Consider the following 19609-nt stretch of genomic DNA (forward strand, 5'->3'; position numbering starts at 1 on the left):
ACCTGCAAATGCTCAACAGTTAGACATCCTAAGAACAGGCACACAAGAAAGAAAAGCTAAAGAAAAGACAGAAATCTGCTATTCTTCAACCAATGAACAAAGTTTACATTGAACCTGCTCACATTTTGGTCCTTTTTTAACCTGTGAGAGATTTTGTGTGCACACGTGTATGTGAAACAGCCTTCTCTGTATAGTGTTTCCAGCTGTACGGCATCTCCATGGCAGCCTTATATAAATATCCTCTCACCGGCCAGTGACTAACATATACAGGCTCACGCACTGTTGGGGGATGAGGGGGGGGGTGCATTCCTTTGCAGCTGATTGCACATTAACTCCAGTCCTAAAATGATAAATGCAGTAATTTGCTTCTTTTTGTCCATTTTTGTCTTTGTGTGTGCTGTTGTCTCAACACACAAATCCAGGGATCGCTCAGAGTTGGTGATTGGAGACGACAATCTGATCATGCTGACCATCACCGCAATGAACCGCGGGGAAGGAGCCTACGAGAGCGAGCTGCACACACTGATACCACCAGAGGCCGACTACATTGGAGTGGAGCGCAGGGTAGAGGTAGGGACTCAGGATCAGAAGCTTACATACATTCATCGCAGACATGATGTTTTAATTTTGAACTGGGTGCGCAAGTGAACACACACTTCTATTGGGTTAAATTTCCCAAAGCAAGTTTCAGAGAAGCCAGAAATTTTTTTTTTTTTTTAGCAATCACCAAGTTTAAGGCGTGTTTCAGGCTTGATCTTTGGCCATTCTTGTAAGCTTCCAGGTTGATGTTCTTGGTTCAGATCTAGCTCTTAAAGATTCTCCATAAATTACTAATTATTAAAATGAGTTCAGATGGATGTTGTGTTAACCTGCTTTCAGTTCTGATGTTTGTTTGGTATACTTATGTAACATCCAGTTGTTTCCATGTATCAAACATTTAACTGTTTATCTGAGGTAACGTTGAAGAATTTGGAGGTACTGAAACAAACCCCCGGCATGATCCTACCGTCACCATGCTTGCTGTTAGAATTTTCTTAAGTTTAAAAATCTCAATCTCGATCATGTTTTTGCTATGCTGGCCATACACCTTCATATTTGTCTCATCTGACTCTAAAACCTTTCTCCAGAAGTTATTTTTCTCCATTTCCCTTCATTAACAGTGACCTTAAACACAGAATAAAGCAACTTTTTGAGTGGATAAATCAGGCTAACATTATGATCTTGGAAAGGATCTAAAATAAATAAACTCAAATAAAAAAGATATGTACCTTGTTTAAAAGTGGGTTCCATATCAAGAAACAAAAAAAAAATTAATGAACTCTTCTGTCAAGTTGGCTATGAAAAGTGTTTGGTTTCTCATCAACTTGCTAATCTATATATTAAAAAGACTTATATGAATATATATGAGCCACTATGTATGGTTTTAAAACTGACAATAAGACACAATCAGAACTAAAATGGAACTTGTGCACCCAGTTTTTCTTCTAAATATTCTCTGAATTAGTCTTATCTCTCCTTTCTAATTCAAACAAATAATAATAATAATAATGGTTCAAATGCATCCCTAAAAAATCTAATTTAACATGACATTCATGCTGATGGAGAGTGTATGTAGACTAACACAGTTTTCTTATTGAGGCTCAGCCAAATATGAGTTAAGGGGGTGTGCTATTTGAGGCTGCAGTTAAGGTGCAGCATCACTTCCTGTTGTGTCATTAAGTCATGCATTTGGCCTAATTACTGCGAGGCTATCAGCAGGATATGCTTTACTGGCATCAGCCCAAAAGTCCCTATTATGATTTACATCCTGCATTAGGAACCATGGTAATGGATAGGTTCAGCTTGTGTGCGTGTGTGTTTGGGTGCCGGCGTGTGTGTGCGTGTGCTAATGAGTGTGTAATGGAGCTATTTGATTGATTATATTGTTAGTGTCAGAGTATCCATCACTCTTCCTTGCCTATCTCCCCCCTCCTCTTGACTCTGATCTGATGGTCCCTCTTTACTTCCTTCTCTCTTTCCTAACATTCTCAGCCTCATCTGTTTTTCTTCCTGCAGTCTCTCTCTCAGCTGAACTGCGAGTACAAGACAATCAATGAGTCCAGAATGGTGGTTTGTGACCTCGGGAACCCAATGGTGACAGGAACGGAGGTGAGTTGTGACTCCTCAAAAAGGATAACACAGACTCAGGCGCTTTAATAAAACAACCTTGCTAAGAAATCCTCGCCTCCCCTTCAAGCCTAATTTGAGTGATGGTTTCCAAAGTTTACCGATCATCACCTTGACCCTCATTCTTCACCTTCTGGCTCCCATGGCTGTGCTTGCGTCTCGCTCAACTTGTGCATGCGTGCCACGGTAATAATCCATTAAGCTCCTGCGCGGCCGACACATGCAGGAAGCTGAGGCTTTGTAAGATAAAGAGCGGCCTCTACCTACATGAAATTCTAGCACTCTGTTGCACATGCGCTTGGCTAAAAAAAGAGCCTGTCGCAGGAGAGGCTTTCTTTTAAAGATGTCAAGGCTGGCAGAGAGGTGCGTCAGCTCTTGGGAGTTGACACGGGGCATTCTGATAAATCAATTATGCGGTCATGTTTCACAGTTTGGAGGAGGGGGCCATGTGTGTTTGTGTGCTTGACAGCTGGCCAGATGTTTCCCATATTCAACTTTTCCCCTTGCCCTGTTGGACGCTCGGGAATCCATCAACTTATGCAGAACATACCTTTACACACACTCCATATGAGCTCTCTAAGCACTAGTCGGACCACTAGAGCTCATTGTTTGTGCCACATGACGGCTGCGGAGAGTCAGAGCGGAGTGATTGGTGTCCATGCCTGAAGAAATGCAGATTTCTATTCACTGGTCTGCCGCTATGCCTGAATTTTCTCTTTATTGTAAAGAGTTTAGTTCATTTAGTTTATCAAACATCTACCAAGTGTCAGTGGAACTCCACTGCTATGTTATCTAATATATGATGTACAATGAACAGAAGAACATTCTTGTAATCTAATGAAGTGTTTTCTTTAGTGGTTAATTGCAGATCTTCATGTTTTCTATTACATTTGTTTTTACATTTATTTGGTTTTGTTACTCATTTTGTGTCCGTGTTTGACCACTGATAGCTTCAAATTGTGGATGGTGCACATTTGGTGTGTAAGAATGAGATTTATGATAGCCTTAGGTAAAAATAACACAATATCATAGTATATATGAAATACTTATTATGGGCTAATTGCTTTCATTTAGAACAGAAAACCAACATTTAATCCTAAAATAGTTTATAGAAATTAGTTTACTATATATAACATTTATGTATTGCTGTTTTTATCCTCATGCATAGAACTAAGCAAAATACAAAAAGAGTACACTGCTGCTTAATCCAGTAGTAGTTGTGCATTCTGTGCTTAATGTGCAGAATGTAAAAAAAAACAAATTGTTTTGCTCTTTGTAATGAAAGAACAAGCTAATATTAGTTGCTTTATAATTGTATTATGGATGTTTTTGTTTTTGAAAAATTGAGAAAAGTGTCAAAAGGTTTACTAAAACATGTTTAGTTTTTGTTTTCTTATGAACATAGATTTTATTTAACCTAGTATGTCTCATTGTGATTGAAAATCTCTTTTTACGAGAGATCTGGCCAACCTTAAGTAAAAATTGGGAATTTATGAAGACACTGTGGTTTATTTCTTCAGTTTTAATCTTATGTAGTCTTATTATGTCTGATATTTCAAGACGTTTGATCACGTAGAGCTAATACTTCATTCAATGTCAATATCTTTCTCTTTAGTAGGAGATTATTTCGCAACATGGAGCTGTCTGCAACTCAGGTGGAGGATGTTTTTTTGGGTCCTTCACCATGAATTTCACTACAGTCTTGACTCTTTTCTACCAGACTATTTATAAGAATTCAATATAAGATAACAATTATAAAATATATAAGTATCTAGAAAATTAACCTGTTAATGTATCGTTAATGAAATGGGTATAAAATGGTGTGTGGAGCTTTTCTGTTCAAACTATCTGAAGGTGCTTTGTTATTACTGATAAAACAGTGAAATAAGATGCTGTATGGACGATAGAAAATGAAAGAAATGTGGACACTGGTTAGAATTTGCATAAAAATTGTTTTGTCATACTTTAGTTAAGTATAACAGCAAATTAAAGCATTTACATCTTTAAGAAAAATATGGACACATTTCTGTAAGGAAAATCATTTAGAAATCTTTCAAAAACCTCAGTCAAATTTAATGAGTTTGTGAAGAAATGGTTTTACACATATCTTATGTTGACATGTGGCAATTATAACAAACTACACAAAAACTTTTTTTTATTTGCAATGCTGCAAGCTTAGACTGACAAAAGTACCAAAATAACCCCACAGAGGTTCTCAAACCACTTCCCCCAATGTTGCTCTGAAGAACCATTGTTTTTCTGCATTATAGCTAAACCTAATGAGCCAAAGCTGAGCAGCCCCAGGACTACTGTACCCAAATGCAGAAGAAGTTTATTTACTTCACCTAAATGTGTTTTGGACACACGGGCGATTCAGATTGACATGACAACTGCAAGCTCTTTTGGAAAGTTAAAATGGGTGTCAATAGCAGCTTCTTTTACACACATCTTCACAAAGAAGACACATAATAAAAACAACAACAAAAAAACTTTTGGCAACTTTCAGGTTTTCAAACGACAGACCAGTAGCAGAGTGGACTGTGTTGTCCTTGAGTTCCCCTGTCACCGATCCTCTATGTTCATATGTTCATTAGATGATGGAGGCTCGTTCCACATTTGATGCCTGCCTCTTTAGATCTTCCCCCGCCTGGTTTTTCCCTTCCAAGTCTCCCTAACGTGTCCCGTAAAGATAGCTTGACTTTGTAGCCCTTCACCCCCTGGAGACATGGCTCTTGAAGTTTTTAATACAAGTCTGCATGCTGTCATTTCCCCCACTCTGCATCGGAGGCTCGTCCTGTTTTTCAGCGAAGATCACATGTGCTGTAAATACACACGCGCCACTGCAGTCGATGGCATACCAAAGCCTCCACGTGTTTTGCGTTAGCCTGGAGGACAGGGAGATTTAAACAGAGGAGAGACGAGGAACTTGACTGTGGTTTTTAAGTATGTGTCTGTAGTCTGGCTTTTGTCAGATTTAGGAAACTTGCTGTTACTAACACACGCATACACAATCCAGATATTGTGACTATGAAGTAATGGGGGGGGATCCGGTTACAAGGATTTTACTGTCTGTTCAGCGCTGCCTTTGATGTACACATGCATCTAATTCCTCACCGTCTTCCTATAGGGTCCCTCTTCATTCTGTCGTCACGTGATTTTAATACATTTTCTCTGTTTCTTGGGTTTCTTGATGTTCCTGAACAGCTGTCCGTCGGTTTGAGGTTTTCAGTCCAAAGGCTGGAGGACTCCGGACCGAAAATCAGCTTTGAGCTACAGATCCACAGGTGACACAATCATGAGCTCACACACACACAACATACACACAGGGATTTGTTTGTCTTTCCTCTGATCTGTGTACATGTGTCCCGAGTCCGTGCTGATACCACCACTGTCTGCGGTCTCATGTGGCTGGCCACAGGGACGGAGAGAGCTAGGGACAGGAGAAACACAATACAAACTGTTTCTTTTATTGCACCATTTGTCATTTTGTACATGCAGCTATTCACAAAGCGAACCTTTCAAGGAGTCAGCTGAATATCATACTATTTTCATTATGACCATCTTTGAGTTTTGGGACATTTTGAGGTCTAATAAAACCGCTGCTCTTTGTAATAAATGAGATGAATTGAAATGCATGAACTGAAAGACATACAGTCTGGGTGAAAACTTTACATGCACTCATCATACACAAAATGTCACATTCATTTTGAGATTTTATTGATTTATTTGACCTTTTCTTTGTCCTCCATTGTACAGTGTAGTGATTATTTGTCTCAAACTCAAGAGTCAAAAGTGATCAAAGCAAAGTGAATTAAACTCAAATAGTCACCTGATGCACCGTGGGGTTTCTGGCGTACGCAGTTCAAAAAAGGGATCGAAACAGTCAAAATGCAGCTCTTTCGTTAGTTTATTCCAATTTCCAGATAAAAACAAGTTGCAGGCTTCACAGGATCCTACTAGTTCTCCTGTTCTGACTCCTGCACCTGTTCTCTCACTGATTGACTGATGACTGACTGACTGATACTGGCACTGGTAAAAAAAAACCATGTGACCACCCACGTGCATAATGACCTAACTAAAACCTACCTATTTATACTGTGACACACCCACGTCCCAAACTGAAATTAATCAACTAATTAAGTGAATTACTAACCAAAGAACCTATTTGAAAATAACAAATTAAACAAACATTCTAATTATAAATTAACTAGAAAATAAGCAAATAAAAATGAACTAAATAATATAAATTCCAAGATTTAACTGAAAGTAGATAAATAGCTTCTACATACAGTGATAACACAACAAGAAACTTCAATACATCCTATAAATATAAACATGAGTCTAAACTTTGAATTCACTGTTGTTGTTTGTTTGTTTTTTTGTCTTTATAGTGTCAATATTATACATGCATGCTAAAAAAATATGCATACACTCCCACTTATATCAGTTGCTTGTCGCTTCCAACCAAGTTGTTTTTACAGCCATCAAAAAGCTTCTGGCATAATTCTGACTGAATATTTGTCTGGACATCTTGGCAAAATTCACACAGCTCCTTTAAACTGACTGAGTTTAAAGGACAGCCCATCATTCCCAAATGGACTGAGGTCAGGGCCGTTCCAGAAGCTTATGTTAGCACTTATACCAAAATCACTTTAGATGTGTTTTTGAGATCATTGCTGGAACTCATTATCTCTTTTGATTAGAACAGCCGCGTCCTCAGTTTTGAAATGGTTATTACATCATAGCACACAGATGCTTATAATTGTCATTTCTGACTTTGTTTTCACCCTTTTGTTGGGCCGTTCTTTCAAATACTCATCTTGTTTTCATTTTATCATATGACAAACATGCATCTCTTTGAAAGGGGTTTATTTTAAAAAAGTTTAGATAGTGTATTTAAAAACAGATTTTAAGGCATTTTTAAGTAGTTTTGCTTATTATGTTTGTGATTTTTCTCTACAGCTCCAACAAGGACAACTCTGAAAGTAACATGGTCAGTCTGAATTTGACCGTTGCTGCTAAAGCTCAGCTTGATTTACGCGGGTGAGTCCAGCATGTCTGCAAGTTTTTGGTTGTTTGTAGGAAATGATGCTTGGATTTCTATACAACAGCACATATTTATTGACAGATTCAAACCAAACTATATGCATACAGGGTTATTTGTCAGCTCCTCCACGCTAATGCATACACACAAGCTCTCACACACACTTCAAAGCCTGGTGCCTGACATGCTGTTGTTTAGGTGTGGTCAGTTGAGTACGCAAATGAAGAAGCAATGGGGAGAAGTGGGAGAAATATAACAAACATTACATTTTAGTTGTATTTAAAGTACTGTTGTTGTAAAACATGATGGTGATTTTACTCTCAAGTTGAAATGGGATAATTAGCCTTGATCATGGGGGGAGGCTGAAATAATTTGATTGCACATCCATGCAGCTTGCAACCACCACACTGCTAACTGAAAACCTAGACATCTTTTTTTTTCCACTGAAGTTAATTAATTATAAACTCTATAAAAGGTATCACAACAGTGATCAGATTGAAGATCAACATATGTATCCAGCACTGATTTTATAATTTTTTTCTTTGTATGAGATGTCAAAGTTGCACATGGACGCTCCGTTAATCTGGCAAACCATGATTAAATCTGTTTGCACAATTGTAAAAGTTTGCAAATATTCTGTAGATTAAAAGTATCCCCCATGGCTGAAAATGGTACATTTGCTAATATTCAGAAAAGCAGAAAAAGCCACTGCACAAGAATGAGCAATGTTAATGTCATTGTCTTAAATGTTTGTATTAAGACAGTATAAACAAAACTTCATGAGCACTCATATGATGCTCATGAAATTTTGGACATGCACCTAAATTATCTGGAAATCAGACTACTTATACGCTGCGGTTCCAACAGCATTGAAAGGCGATGGTGTCAGAATATTTACTGAAAACCAGGTATCTTCCATTGAAATCCAAGAAACATAGTCCTTTCTCTAGATAAAAGAGAGAGAAAAAAACTCTGCATGGAGTTTGCATGTTCTCCACAAGCATGCCTGGGTTCCAGGTACTCCATTTTTCTCTCACAGTCCAGAATCATGTTTATCATGTTAATTGGCCTCTTAAATTGCTCTAAGGTGTGAGTGTGTGTCCATGCATGTCTGTTGGGCCATTTTTTCTTTTCTGTTTGTTGCCCTATGTGCGTTTTCAGATAAAACTTTGTGTTTACATTCAATCAATTTGTCCTTGCAGGGTGTCTCATCCCTCTCAGGTTGTGCTGCCATTCCCAAACTGGGAACCCAAAAAGAAACCTGTTAAGGAGGAAGACGTTGGTCCACAAGTCACACACATATATGAGGTACATTTCAGATGCATACATGTCAAAATTGAAAGCAATTAGCTCTATTAGACAGAAAGATCAACTGAAAACTACTAAGCCCGTTTTCTATTAAATTAAGTGGAGAGCTATGGAGTGGGAAGGGGGAGGGCACATCAAACTCTGTCCTTACTTTTGGTGATAAAGAAGAAAAAATGAGGGGATAAAATAGGTGTTGAACGTTGCAGTCAGGCTAAGAGGAGGCGAGAGCTCTTTGGGATAAAGTAAACAGCAACACTAAAACACAGTCACAGTAAAACTAGTGGCTCTATAAAGAATTAGGATGTGGCTCATCAAAGGTTTCCAGCTCAGCAGTAATTACTGCTTTGAGGGTAGGAAGGCCTTACAAGGAAGAAAAACAGAAGGGAATAAGGAGTTAAGTAATGAAGGAGGGAGGACAGACATGAAAATGTGCAATAAATGAGTGTTGCAAATTAAAATTTTGAGATAACGACAAAAAAGGCAGAAGGAGTGAGAACTGCAGACGGATTACAGCAAGCCATTGTCAGTCTGCACTGATTTCTTTTTGCTTTAAATGGCGGGCAGCTTCATTGAACCTGAGTGCAGCATTGTCTGGCCTGTTCTGCAGCTGATAATGATTTTCATTTGTGGTACTTTTCCCAGTGGGCAGCTGCTTCTAGTTCAAGAGGACTGAGTTTTTTTCCCCTCTTTTTTGAATTCTTGCCCTGCAGCACCAGGATAGGATCATGTCCTGTTTGGATGACTTGCTTCAGTATATTATATGTAGGGGGTGATGGGAGAGCTGCATCGGGGTGAGACGAAGACGGCAAAAAGAGGATTTATTAAATTGAGGGTCGATTTAGGCTCATAACTCATTCCCACTAGTTTTGACAATGAACCATGATGAAGTTTTTACTTGTCTTGCCTTTCAATCCCCAGAGACTGAAGGCTGCATTAGCATTATCTTCATGAAAACACAGGTGGCCTGTGTCATCGTACCACAGTTATGATAACCTGATTACAGCCCTGGTCACATGAGACCTGCTAATAGGGGAGAAGAGGGTAAAACTTTGACAGCTCTCTGTTTTTGCTTCTCTCTCTCCAGCTCCATAACGCCGGTCCCAGTAGTATTGGGCAGGTTGAGCTTCAAGTCGGCTGGCCTGCCCGCTTCCGTGATGAGAACCTGCTGTACGCCATGGAGATTCAAACTGACGGCCCAATAAGCTGCCGGACAAACACCAGCCTCAATCCACAAGGCCTCCAGGTTTCATCAATGTTTTACAAGCTCATGCATTTGACACGTATTCCAAAACCAAAACTTTTGGACTCATAGATATACTTGCTGTAATGGAAATCAATAAATATACATAAACCTGAAATATACATATGTCCTGAACCTTTACAATTTAAAAATACCCTGTGTTTGATTCATTTGACAAGTGTTTTGTTGTTTTCAACACCATCCCCTGCTCAAGATGTGTTTTCATTGCGGCGAATATTTTAAAAATTGTCTTCCTTTATTTGGATTCATTCAGTGAAGCAAAAATCCCATGTTATGAAATATTATTTTAACAAAATCATGGGTGCAACACAACACAAATGTAGCTGAAGCATTTTTATAGTTTAAACTTCTCAATTTTAAGTTGAGGTTATAAGTGTTTTCAATTTTAGATTAACATGCTGTGACACAGAGGCTTCTTTCTGGGTAAAATGCTCAACACTCTTTGAAATGAGGAAGACTAGGAAACTTGTCATTCAAATAAGGCAGACATGTGTTGATCACTGCAAGTCAGGACATGGCTATAAAAAATTGCAACCCACCTTAAATTGCTCTAAAAGTTGACTTTTTAACATTGGTAACTGTGGCAAAAACAAAGCTGAATGAGAACCACACACAGTGAGTACAGTGGGAAGGGGCTTACAACAAATTGTCAGAGTTTGATTCAGCGAAGATTGGTATCAAATGATCACCAAGTCTCCATAGCGGTCTTTTAATTTATTTGCTAAAAGTATGTAAAGGGACTTGTGGCAAAATGCTTTTTTATCCTACCCACACAAACGTAAACATGTACAGTTTTCTAAATGCTTCTTCGACTTTATTAACTGAAATGAACGATCTGCTTCGGTCAGAGGAGGCCAACTTTGAGCTTTTTAGAAAACCATTACTACAAAACTGAGTTTGCCATGAAACCAATGATGAATAATAGTAGAGTATCTCTCAAAACCACTGTTCTGTATGGTGGAGGATCTGTGAAGCTGTTTGTCTATGAATGAGTCTAAGGTGAACAGCATCATGAACTCTTTGAAATCTGAGAATTAAAAAAGAAATCTGACAGCATCTACCAGAAAATGAGTTGTCATTGAAATAAATTTAAAAAAAAAATAATGATAATAATCAGAAAAGGTTCACCAAGCACAAACTCAACTTTCTCCAATAATCATGTAACCATGTTAGTCCCAGACCTAAAACATATAGGTCTTATATGATTTAGGAGAACCTTTAGGTTGAACTGATTTGTTTTCTCTGTAAAGCAAGGTACTCAATATAAAACGCTTAAATTTTTCAGTGTGAAAGTGTACTCCTACCATAAATGGTTATTTTAAGGCTGTTTATAGTGGCGTCAATAAATGTGAAAGACAAATATATCCCATTTTATATAAAATAATGTCCTGCATACAGTTACTACTGCTACTCCAACAAGATCCTAAAATAAGGAGGAAGGACTGGGCTTATTGCAGACGCTGGAAGTGTTTCCATTAGCAGTGATCCCATCTTTCTTTTAACTTTAATAAGAAAATATTAGCTTCTTTGTGCACACTGGTTTGATTACAGCAGATTGTTCTTAAACTCATGTTTCTGAGATAACGCTGCAGAATCAGTCATTTAATCAATCGGCCAACTGTGGCATAAAATGTTCTCATTTATTCGTTAAAAAGTCTGTGGTTCTGTTTCTAATCACAGGGCTGGAGGAGAGGAAGAAAACAAATGCCATTCTGGTCCCAAAAATAGTTGGTCTGAGAAGAGAAAATAATCAATGTGTGCTCAGCGTGCTGGCTTTTTCAAATATTTAAATTAAAATATTAAATCAAGCTGTTCCCTCTGGCCTCCCTCCAAAGCTGAGCTTCCAGAGCAGAAACAATAAAATCTATCTGTGTTATCTGAAACTTGAGGACATGTGGGTTATTTTCTCCTGTCTTTTCTTTTTCTCATTGTCAATGTGACAGTGTAACCGGGGAAATTAAATCTCCTTAAATCCAACTTTATACCAGACATTCTTTGATAAGATTTTACACTTGTTTCTGCAGCTGGACGTTTTGTGGGATTTTATTACGTCTTCCAAATCTTGATGCTGATAAAATAAGCAATATGTGGCAATCATTGAGTTTCACTGTAGAATTGTCTTCAGAAAGCCCAAATACATGCCAAAGATATCTGAACATTATTTTTATTGCTTCCTCCTCTGCTTATTTGCGATGGTTATATCCACCTTATAGACCACTAAAACAAGGCAGAGATGTCTTTACTGTAAAATTGAAATTCTTCTTTGATAAATATTATGTTTAAGGTCTAGATCCACCATTTCTAAATCCCAGACTCTTAATATTCTGTCACCGTCTCCTTGTTTCAGATCTCCTCTCTGCAGGACACCCCAGAGCTGTTGGGTTTCCTGAGGAACACCACTGATCCTCCTCACCGCCACAAACGATCTGTCAGCACAGCTGAAAGTTATAGCAGCAAGACCTTGGTGAGTGCCCCCGGCTTCTCTCAAGAAAACAAGCTAAAAAAACGTTCATTAGTGATTCACAGGTGCTTCATGTCTGTCTTCCTACTTTCCACATCCAGAACTGCACCAACATCTCCTGTCTAAGGATTACGTGTGTTGTTGGTCGGTTGGATCGAGGCCAGAGTGCTGTGCTTAAGATTAGATCGAGACTGTGGGCACATACATTTCTACAGGTAGTAATTCTTAAATTTCATCAATTATTTAAATATTGCGTTTTGAATATTTTCACACCCATTAAGTTGTGTATTTTATCTTAAAGCGGCGTAACGACCCATACATTCTCAACTCAACGGTGTCCTTCATGGTCATATCTGTGCCTTATCGTATCCAGCCCCCTACTCTGCCTCAACACAGAATATCAGTAAGAAAGAAACAGTAAACAATCACTATGCATGTATATTCTCAGGTTGGAAAAATAAATTTGGAGTCATTTGCATCTCTTTTTCTCCAGATGGGAACCCTCGTCTTGTGGGGGACTCCTGATGTGTCGTTTGCTGTTCCACTCTGGGTCATCATTCTGGCCATACTGCTAGGCCTGCTGGTGCTGGCCATGCTGACATTAGCTATGTGGAAGGTAAATAAGCAGAAGTAGTTTTCACAGTATTGTGCAACACGATTATTCTAATTCCAATTTTTAAAGATTTTGGTTCTAAAAAGGAAGAACATTCTTTTAGTTTGTGGCACTCATCAATAGTTCCTCAGGCTACCATAAGCTTTTGAAAGTTTTTCATTGGACTTGTCTTCTTTTCTGACATCTTCTATTTAGTCCTTTTACCTTACTATGTCGACATAACATGCAGATATTTTCTGTATTTTTTATAGTTCTAAAAAAAACTAGAATAATTCAGGGATTATTTTGTACAGTTTGTAAGGATGTGACCAAAGATCCAGGTAAAAACAGTTTATTTTTATTTTTTATCACTCTTAGATGATCTCACTGAGAGTTGCTGTACACTGCTGCTCACCCTGTCAGCCTGTCTTCTTCTCACCACTAAATACAGTGGCAGGATGTCTTATTGGCTGTTCGGTCAAAATATTGAGCATTTTCAGTATCTGACCGGAGGACACAACTCCTTTTGTTCAACTTACATGCACAATTTGGAGATTTGTGCACTTCTCCTTAGAATCAGACACCAGTGCAAACTATTCTTTGAATTCAAGGCGACCGATCATAGCACTAAATGTATTGTCATGTTCATTTTAGCTGCTTGCTGAGATCCTTCAGGATGCTGCCAGAGCAGTGGCAGGGCATCCAGAAGCACCACTAAGAACAGTATGATAAATTACAAGAAGCACTGCCAGCCCACTGTGGGCTGGATTTTGTTGTAACTGTGGCATAAGACCTGATGAGACATGAGAAGGTCATGCTGGTAGGTGAAGGCTATACCTCACTGATAAGCAGCCTCTACTGTCATCAGGTTTCTCTTTGCAGTTGGAAACAGATATTTTGCCGCCTTGGCAACAAAAGGTTTTGCGCATGTTAAAGACTCTCACACCCCATTACAATAATAGGTACTGCACTAATGTGCTGTGGAAAAAATCTTCAAGATTCTGTATAAACCATGCATATTCTATCTATTTTCTTAAAGTTATGCATTATTTGTTCAAAGCCCAAACTTGTACCTTGGAAACTTTTTATGCCTAAACAATTAATAGGTTAAAGTAAAGCTGCTTATGGTTAGATGTCCACTACCGGTTCATAGGTGGTCGAAACAACAAGAACAAAAAATATGTTCCTACTCTCCTGAACTAGCTTTGATTTGTACAAATGTGAAGGAACAATAAAGCAGCTATTGTTTCTTCATTATTAACTGTAATAATAACTATTACAGTTATTATTACCACAATAAACTGTAATAGGGATTCACCATATTTTAAATTGGAAAGGCTAAGGCCAGTTTAGATGCAATATTTCATAAGCTCTGCAGCCAACTAATTTCTTTGCCCAGTTGAATAGACTTTCACTCTACTTAATATAAAGAAGGTATACATTTCAGTTGCTAAAGCTTACAGCAAGTGTTGGAGAAACTGTGAGGACAGAAAACAAGAGTGAGGGAAAACAGATCAATCACAATTGGACAGAACAATTCTGAACTATGATTTCAAAATTGTTAGATTTTCTAGAGTCTCACAGTCCTAGAGTGGAAATTGGCATAAAACCAGGAAAAGACCAAAGAAAAACTTTGAAAGATCTTAAAGTGCAACCATTAATCAAGATCTATTGACTCAGAACTTTAATCTTTGGCACAGTTTTCTAATATGGTTCCTTTAATATGTCTTTGACAACATTTTTGTTCTGTTGCATATTGACTTGTGAATTTGATTCCCTCAGTGTGGTTTCTTCGATCGAGCACGGCCGCCAGCAGATGACAATGTCTCTGACCAGGAGAAGCTAACATCTGATCAAACTGGGGATGCCTGAAGAAGATGAATGACAGCACTTGATTAAAAGCTTGTGGTTTGGGAGGAAGCTGCACCTTCTGAATGACCTAATTCAGATCTGAGATCTGTAATATCTGGATGCTCCAGTCCCTGGTTTGGAAGTCTTCTACCTTCATTTGTTTTAAAGAAACTGACTAAAAGCAAAAAACTGCAGTGCCACAAACTCTGGGACCTGAACAAGTGAGGTCACAGCACACAAAGTGGAACAAAACAACACACAAGTCAGGCTAAATTACCCACACATGTCAATTGTTTATACGTTCCAATGAAGCACCACAACTGAAGACCGAGTGGATTATGTTGAGAGGACAAAACTTCTTGTTTTTGTGCAGACAACTGAGATCTATGCACAAGTGCATTTAATGAGTTTCGGTGAGTGTGTATGAATTCCTGCAAATCTGTGTGTAAGAAGCATAGCTTATGGATTTGTAATCCACAGAACTTAATTTCTCCCTGTTTCCTTCGAACCAAGCTGTATACCTTGCAGTTTACATTTACATTCATTAAACACGCTACCACATGCATAGAAAAGGGGCACAATGTCAAAGTGTATATTTATAAATGTATGTGCAATATTTGGGTGTTGTGTGATTTTGAAGCTTGTTGTTACACTGGCACTACTTTTTTAGAGCTTCATGTCTTCATTGTATGTGTATATACTGTAAGATTGGTTGGTTGTGTTAGATAAGTATTATTTCTAAAAGCAACACATTTTTAGACAAGTACCAACATGATGAAACTGTTACAAAATAAATAACTTATTGTCTTGTTGCAGCTCTGGGGTTTTATATTTAAAGAAAAAGAGCACATCTCCACAGCTCAAGCTTCACACTGCTTGCTTAAGTTTGCAAACCTTTGAGTTTTTTTCTCTGGAGAAGATGAGACTTTATGAACAACACAGCAGTAAATATATATATATATATATATATATATATATATATATATATATATATATAATATATATATATAGTTGACATTCACACATCAGATTACATGTTTATTCACATGTTTGTAATGTGAATAAGCATCAGTCAGAGAGTATTTGGTTGTCAGCAATGCTGTAATTTAAAAATGTAAGTTTAATTTTTGAGCAAGTTTTCATTTTTACATCAAATGTGAAGGTTTATCCGAATAAAACTTTGGTTATTAAAGGATTTTGGTGGTTTGCTTTAAATGCACAGGTAAGTTTCACAGTGTTACGGCTGGGTTTCTTTAACTCAGAGGAAGGACTCTTGCTCCCCCAAACGGTGCATTGAAAAATGCTAACTTTCTTTCTGGCCCTGCAGAAAACAAATGACAACAAAAGCAGAACAGTGCCACCATGTGGCTTTTAGCTGTATAACCTTTTATAGTGGTTTCTGCTAACAAAAACAGTTAAGCGAGTAAAGCACTTTTCATATACCTGTGAATGTTTTCTGTTTCAAATTAGACTCTGTTTGATTAGTTGAACTGTTAATTGCCATGAAGCTGTTGTCCTATAGAAACATTAATGGAATAAAGTTTTCTCTGCGCAGGATAAACCAGTTTTATCCTGATTTATCATTCATGTCAGGACTGAATGAATAGAGGTAGCTGCTCATTTGCTTTCTTTTTCATTCAGAACATTTTCCGTACAGCAGCAGCTTGAAACAATACAAGCCGTTTACTCTTTGAAAGAAAATGCATCTATTAAATGTGTTTCTGTTTTATTTCAATGGAAACTAATCAACCAATTGTATTTTGTGCAATCTTCATTGTAATTGATGTATATCTGAGTTTAAATCAAAACACAAAGTGGTATTTATTAGGTTGTAAAAGAAACAAAGACATGATTTCTGTCCATTTGCTTTAAGGTCATAAATTTTATGAAGCATAAGCATTAGGAATAAAATGACTTTAATTCATCATTGGAGCAATAGTTTATTTTTGTATTTTAGTTTAGTTTTAGCTACTGCAAATTAGCATAATTTGTTTTATTTGCTAAAGCGAAACCTCCAAATTAAAATTTGCACGATCTGAAACTCTAAATTTATGTAAGATTTTTATCAGAATGACTTAGTAACATGGCACTGGTTCTGCAAATGGACTTCTGGTGCGTTTTACTGTCTGTGCTCTGGAGTGGGAAAGCTTGCTCTTGAAAAAATCAACACAAGCGAGAAAAAGTGAAGATATTTTCAGGTCCAACTGAATTAAAACATTTGTCAATCTCACTGCTGGCAAACCACATAGTACATTCAAATTATTGCCAAAGCACATTGTATCTTTCTCCTTTCCAAAACCATAAGCTTTCTACGCCAGACTTTAATGTTAGTGTAAATTTAGCTCCTGGCAAAAGTTTTTATACCTATTGAACTTTATGAAGTGTAATGTTCAAGTTCTGCAATTAAAAAGCATTATTAGTTACTGCTATAATTGGACAAATTGTGTAAATGTTTAAGTGGTGTGAATACTTTGCATGACATCATTTGAACCTTAGTACGAATTATCATTGAGGAAAACCACATTCTGCATTTTTCTTCAGACTCTTTATTTCCTTGAATATATGTGATAAAAATTCAAATCAAACATTTGAAGTAAGAATTTTAACAACAAATCTCAACACCATCAAAATAAAGAAACATTGGTACTTAATACATACTGTATTGATAGGACACACTGCATCTTATACAGAAATTCATCCTAACAGACTCCAGTTACAAAAATTCTTTTAAAGTCTTTGACTCCCACTGTTTCCTGGGTTGTTTAAGCTGGTGCAAAAGAAAACATCTTAGGTGAAGCAACGTCTTGTGTGTTATTCAACTGAACAGTGACAATTTAAATTGTTTTATAGGTCTGTACAAGGCGATGAGAGTTACTTCTCTTCAGTGAGAATAAGGACAGACCGACATTATAATGGAAGACTTTGGCTATTTACAAATTGTTAAGATGTCTAAAAGGTAAACTGGTATTTTTCTAAGAGAGATTGTTTGTTGCTTCTATGCATTTGTCACACAGACGTCCTCACTCTAATACACCGATATGTCAAAGTGCAGTTTCAAAAATCACCACAATGTGGCACTTTTATGCCATTCTTAATATTGCACAGACAAACTGTGAAATTATTTATTTACAGGAGCCATCTTTAACCAAAATGGTTCCTTATTCACATTAAACCTTCAAATTAATGCTGGTGTCTGTTTTAAAGCCTCTTCACATCTGTGGCACCTGTACTCCAATTTCTGAAGTGATTTTGTTCCGTCTTCTTTTACTCTACAGACTCTACACCTGATCATTTTTACTGCTCTGTTTAACTCACAGCTCAGCATATGTGAAATTGTCTGCATCAGCAAGGTTCTTCCTTACGAATCAGCCTGGAGATAAGGTTCTCTTACTGACAGCACATCCCATCAGAAGACAGCAAGCATTTCTCTTATGTGAGAATCTGTTCCTGTTCGTAGCTGTAAAATGCCGATGGACCCCGCACCTTCCCGCCCCTGGTACAGATGAGTAAAAAAGCCCGAAATAAATGCATATTTTTATTCCAGCAACATAGTCTCACACCGAAACATAAAGAAGTCCAACTTTTAATTCTATTTTGTTCAGTGGGAAAAAACATCCAAATTAATAAAAAAAATATTTTAATAAACTTACCAATGACACATTTATTAGAACCACTAACTATATAAGCAGAGTTAGTATTTCTCTATTTTTAATTTGATGAGTGCATCCTGAAACTTTGACATATAATTAAGTTTTCATCGAATACACGTCATGATAAAGATGCACATATCTTCTAATCAATCTTCAAAATGGAGATGAGAGAATGTGCCATTACAGATGTGTTTATCTTCATTAGTAAGTCATTTTCTTAATGAAAGTTACTTCTTACTACTTTTTTCAACAGTAAAAGCAACAATTAAGTTTTAAGCAACGGGAAATGTTACAAACAAGAATGGATGATGACACAAATTTAGCTTATCACCAAACACAGTGAGGAGAATGGGATGGGAGGTAAAATAAAATCTCTCCATTAATAACTGCCACTTGGTTTTACCAAGCCTCTAAAAGAACCATTAATTTCCAGGCTTTTCCATACATCTTTATCAGGGGAGCCAATAATTGTGGAGGGTTTTGTAGGTCTCTAATGATTAAGCAATTTTAAATACAGTGTACAGTTGAGGCCAAAATTAATCATACCTCTGGCAGATTTAACCTTAAGGTAATTTTTTAATTTAGCCAGCATGATTATTTCAACTGGGAGTTGAAATAGACAGGGATTCTGTCTTTAACCTCATAAGGACGCTGTGAAGGTAGCTAAAGATTTTAGTGATGGCAAGGAGGCTTTCAAACCTTAAATACTACAAAGATAAAATCTCTAAATACCAAAAAAAAGTCAGTAATTATTAAAAGAGTTTGATTGCTGTAAAGATTTTTTATATTGCTTATTTAGAGGATAGCATTTTTTTAACATGACATATTTTAAGTGTTTTTTCACAATTGTTAGGGCTACTGCTTTAACATTGTTTTAGCAGGTTTTCAGGTTTTGAAAGACAACTTTCTAATTTTCCGTCAGAAAAAAAAAACTTCTTGGTGGAAAGAAATTTTTTATTCAAATCTAAATCTGCCAGAGATATTATTATGGGCTTAATTGTACACACTCTGACGAACAAATAGTTATATGTTTTCTTTACATTTTCTTTCTAACAGTTGTGACAGTGTGATTTATTCTTGACAGACTGTGTATGTCCTCTCCAGATTTTATTGATCAATCTGTTCAGAACATGTAACAGTTAAGATTAAACCACAATAAAAACAGGAATGTGTCTGAAAACCAAAATATTTCAACTTTAAGCATAGTGTAGTTTACTGTAGAGTTTTTGTAATTTTTTTCAAAACAATAAAAAAAAAACCATCTGTAAACAGTTTA

At 37.1% G+C, this 19609-nt stretch overlaps 1 protein-coding gene across 1 annotated transcript in view; it reads left to right on the forward strand.

The window, feature by feature from the left end:
- The window catches only part of itga8 (integrin, alpha 8), a 52856-nt gene extending 37358 nt beyond the window's left edge, over nt 1-15498 (forward strand). Inside the window, exons 20-30 of the mRNA XM_028012584.1 lie at nt 423-570; nt 2056-2148; nt 5371-5450; nt 7129-7209; nt 8413-8518; nt 9603-9761; nt 12127-12243; nt 12342-12455; nt 12542-12643; nt 12734-12856; nt 14615-15498. Of these exons, the coding sequence (XP_027868385.1) occupies nt 423-570; nt 2056-2148; nt 5371-5450; nt 7129-7209; nt 8413-8518; nt 9603-9761; nt 12127-12243; nt 12342-12455; nt 12542-12643; nt 12734-12856; nt 14615-14704 (1213 nt within the window). The 3' untranslated portion in view covers nt 14705-15498. The remainder of the gene's footprint in view (nt 1-422; nt 571-2055; nt 2149-5370; nt 5451-7128; nt 7210-8412; nt 8519-9602; nt 9762-12126; nt 12244-12341; nt 12456-12541; nt 12644-12733; nt 12857-14614) is intronic.
- Nucleotides 15499-19609: the final 4111 nt, after the last annotated feature.

The sequence above is a fragment of the Xiphophorus couchianus genome, chromosome 3, assembly GCF_001444195.1.
Source record: "Xiphophorus couchianus chromosome 3, X_couchianus-1.0, whole genome shotgun sequence".
Taxonomy (NCBI): domain Eukaryota; kingdom Metazoa; phylum Chordata; class Actinopteri; order Cyprinodontiformes; family Poeciliidae; genus Xiphophorus; species Xiphophorus couchianus.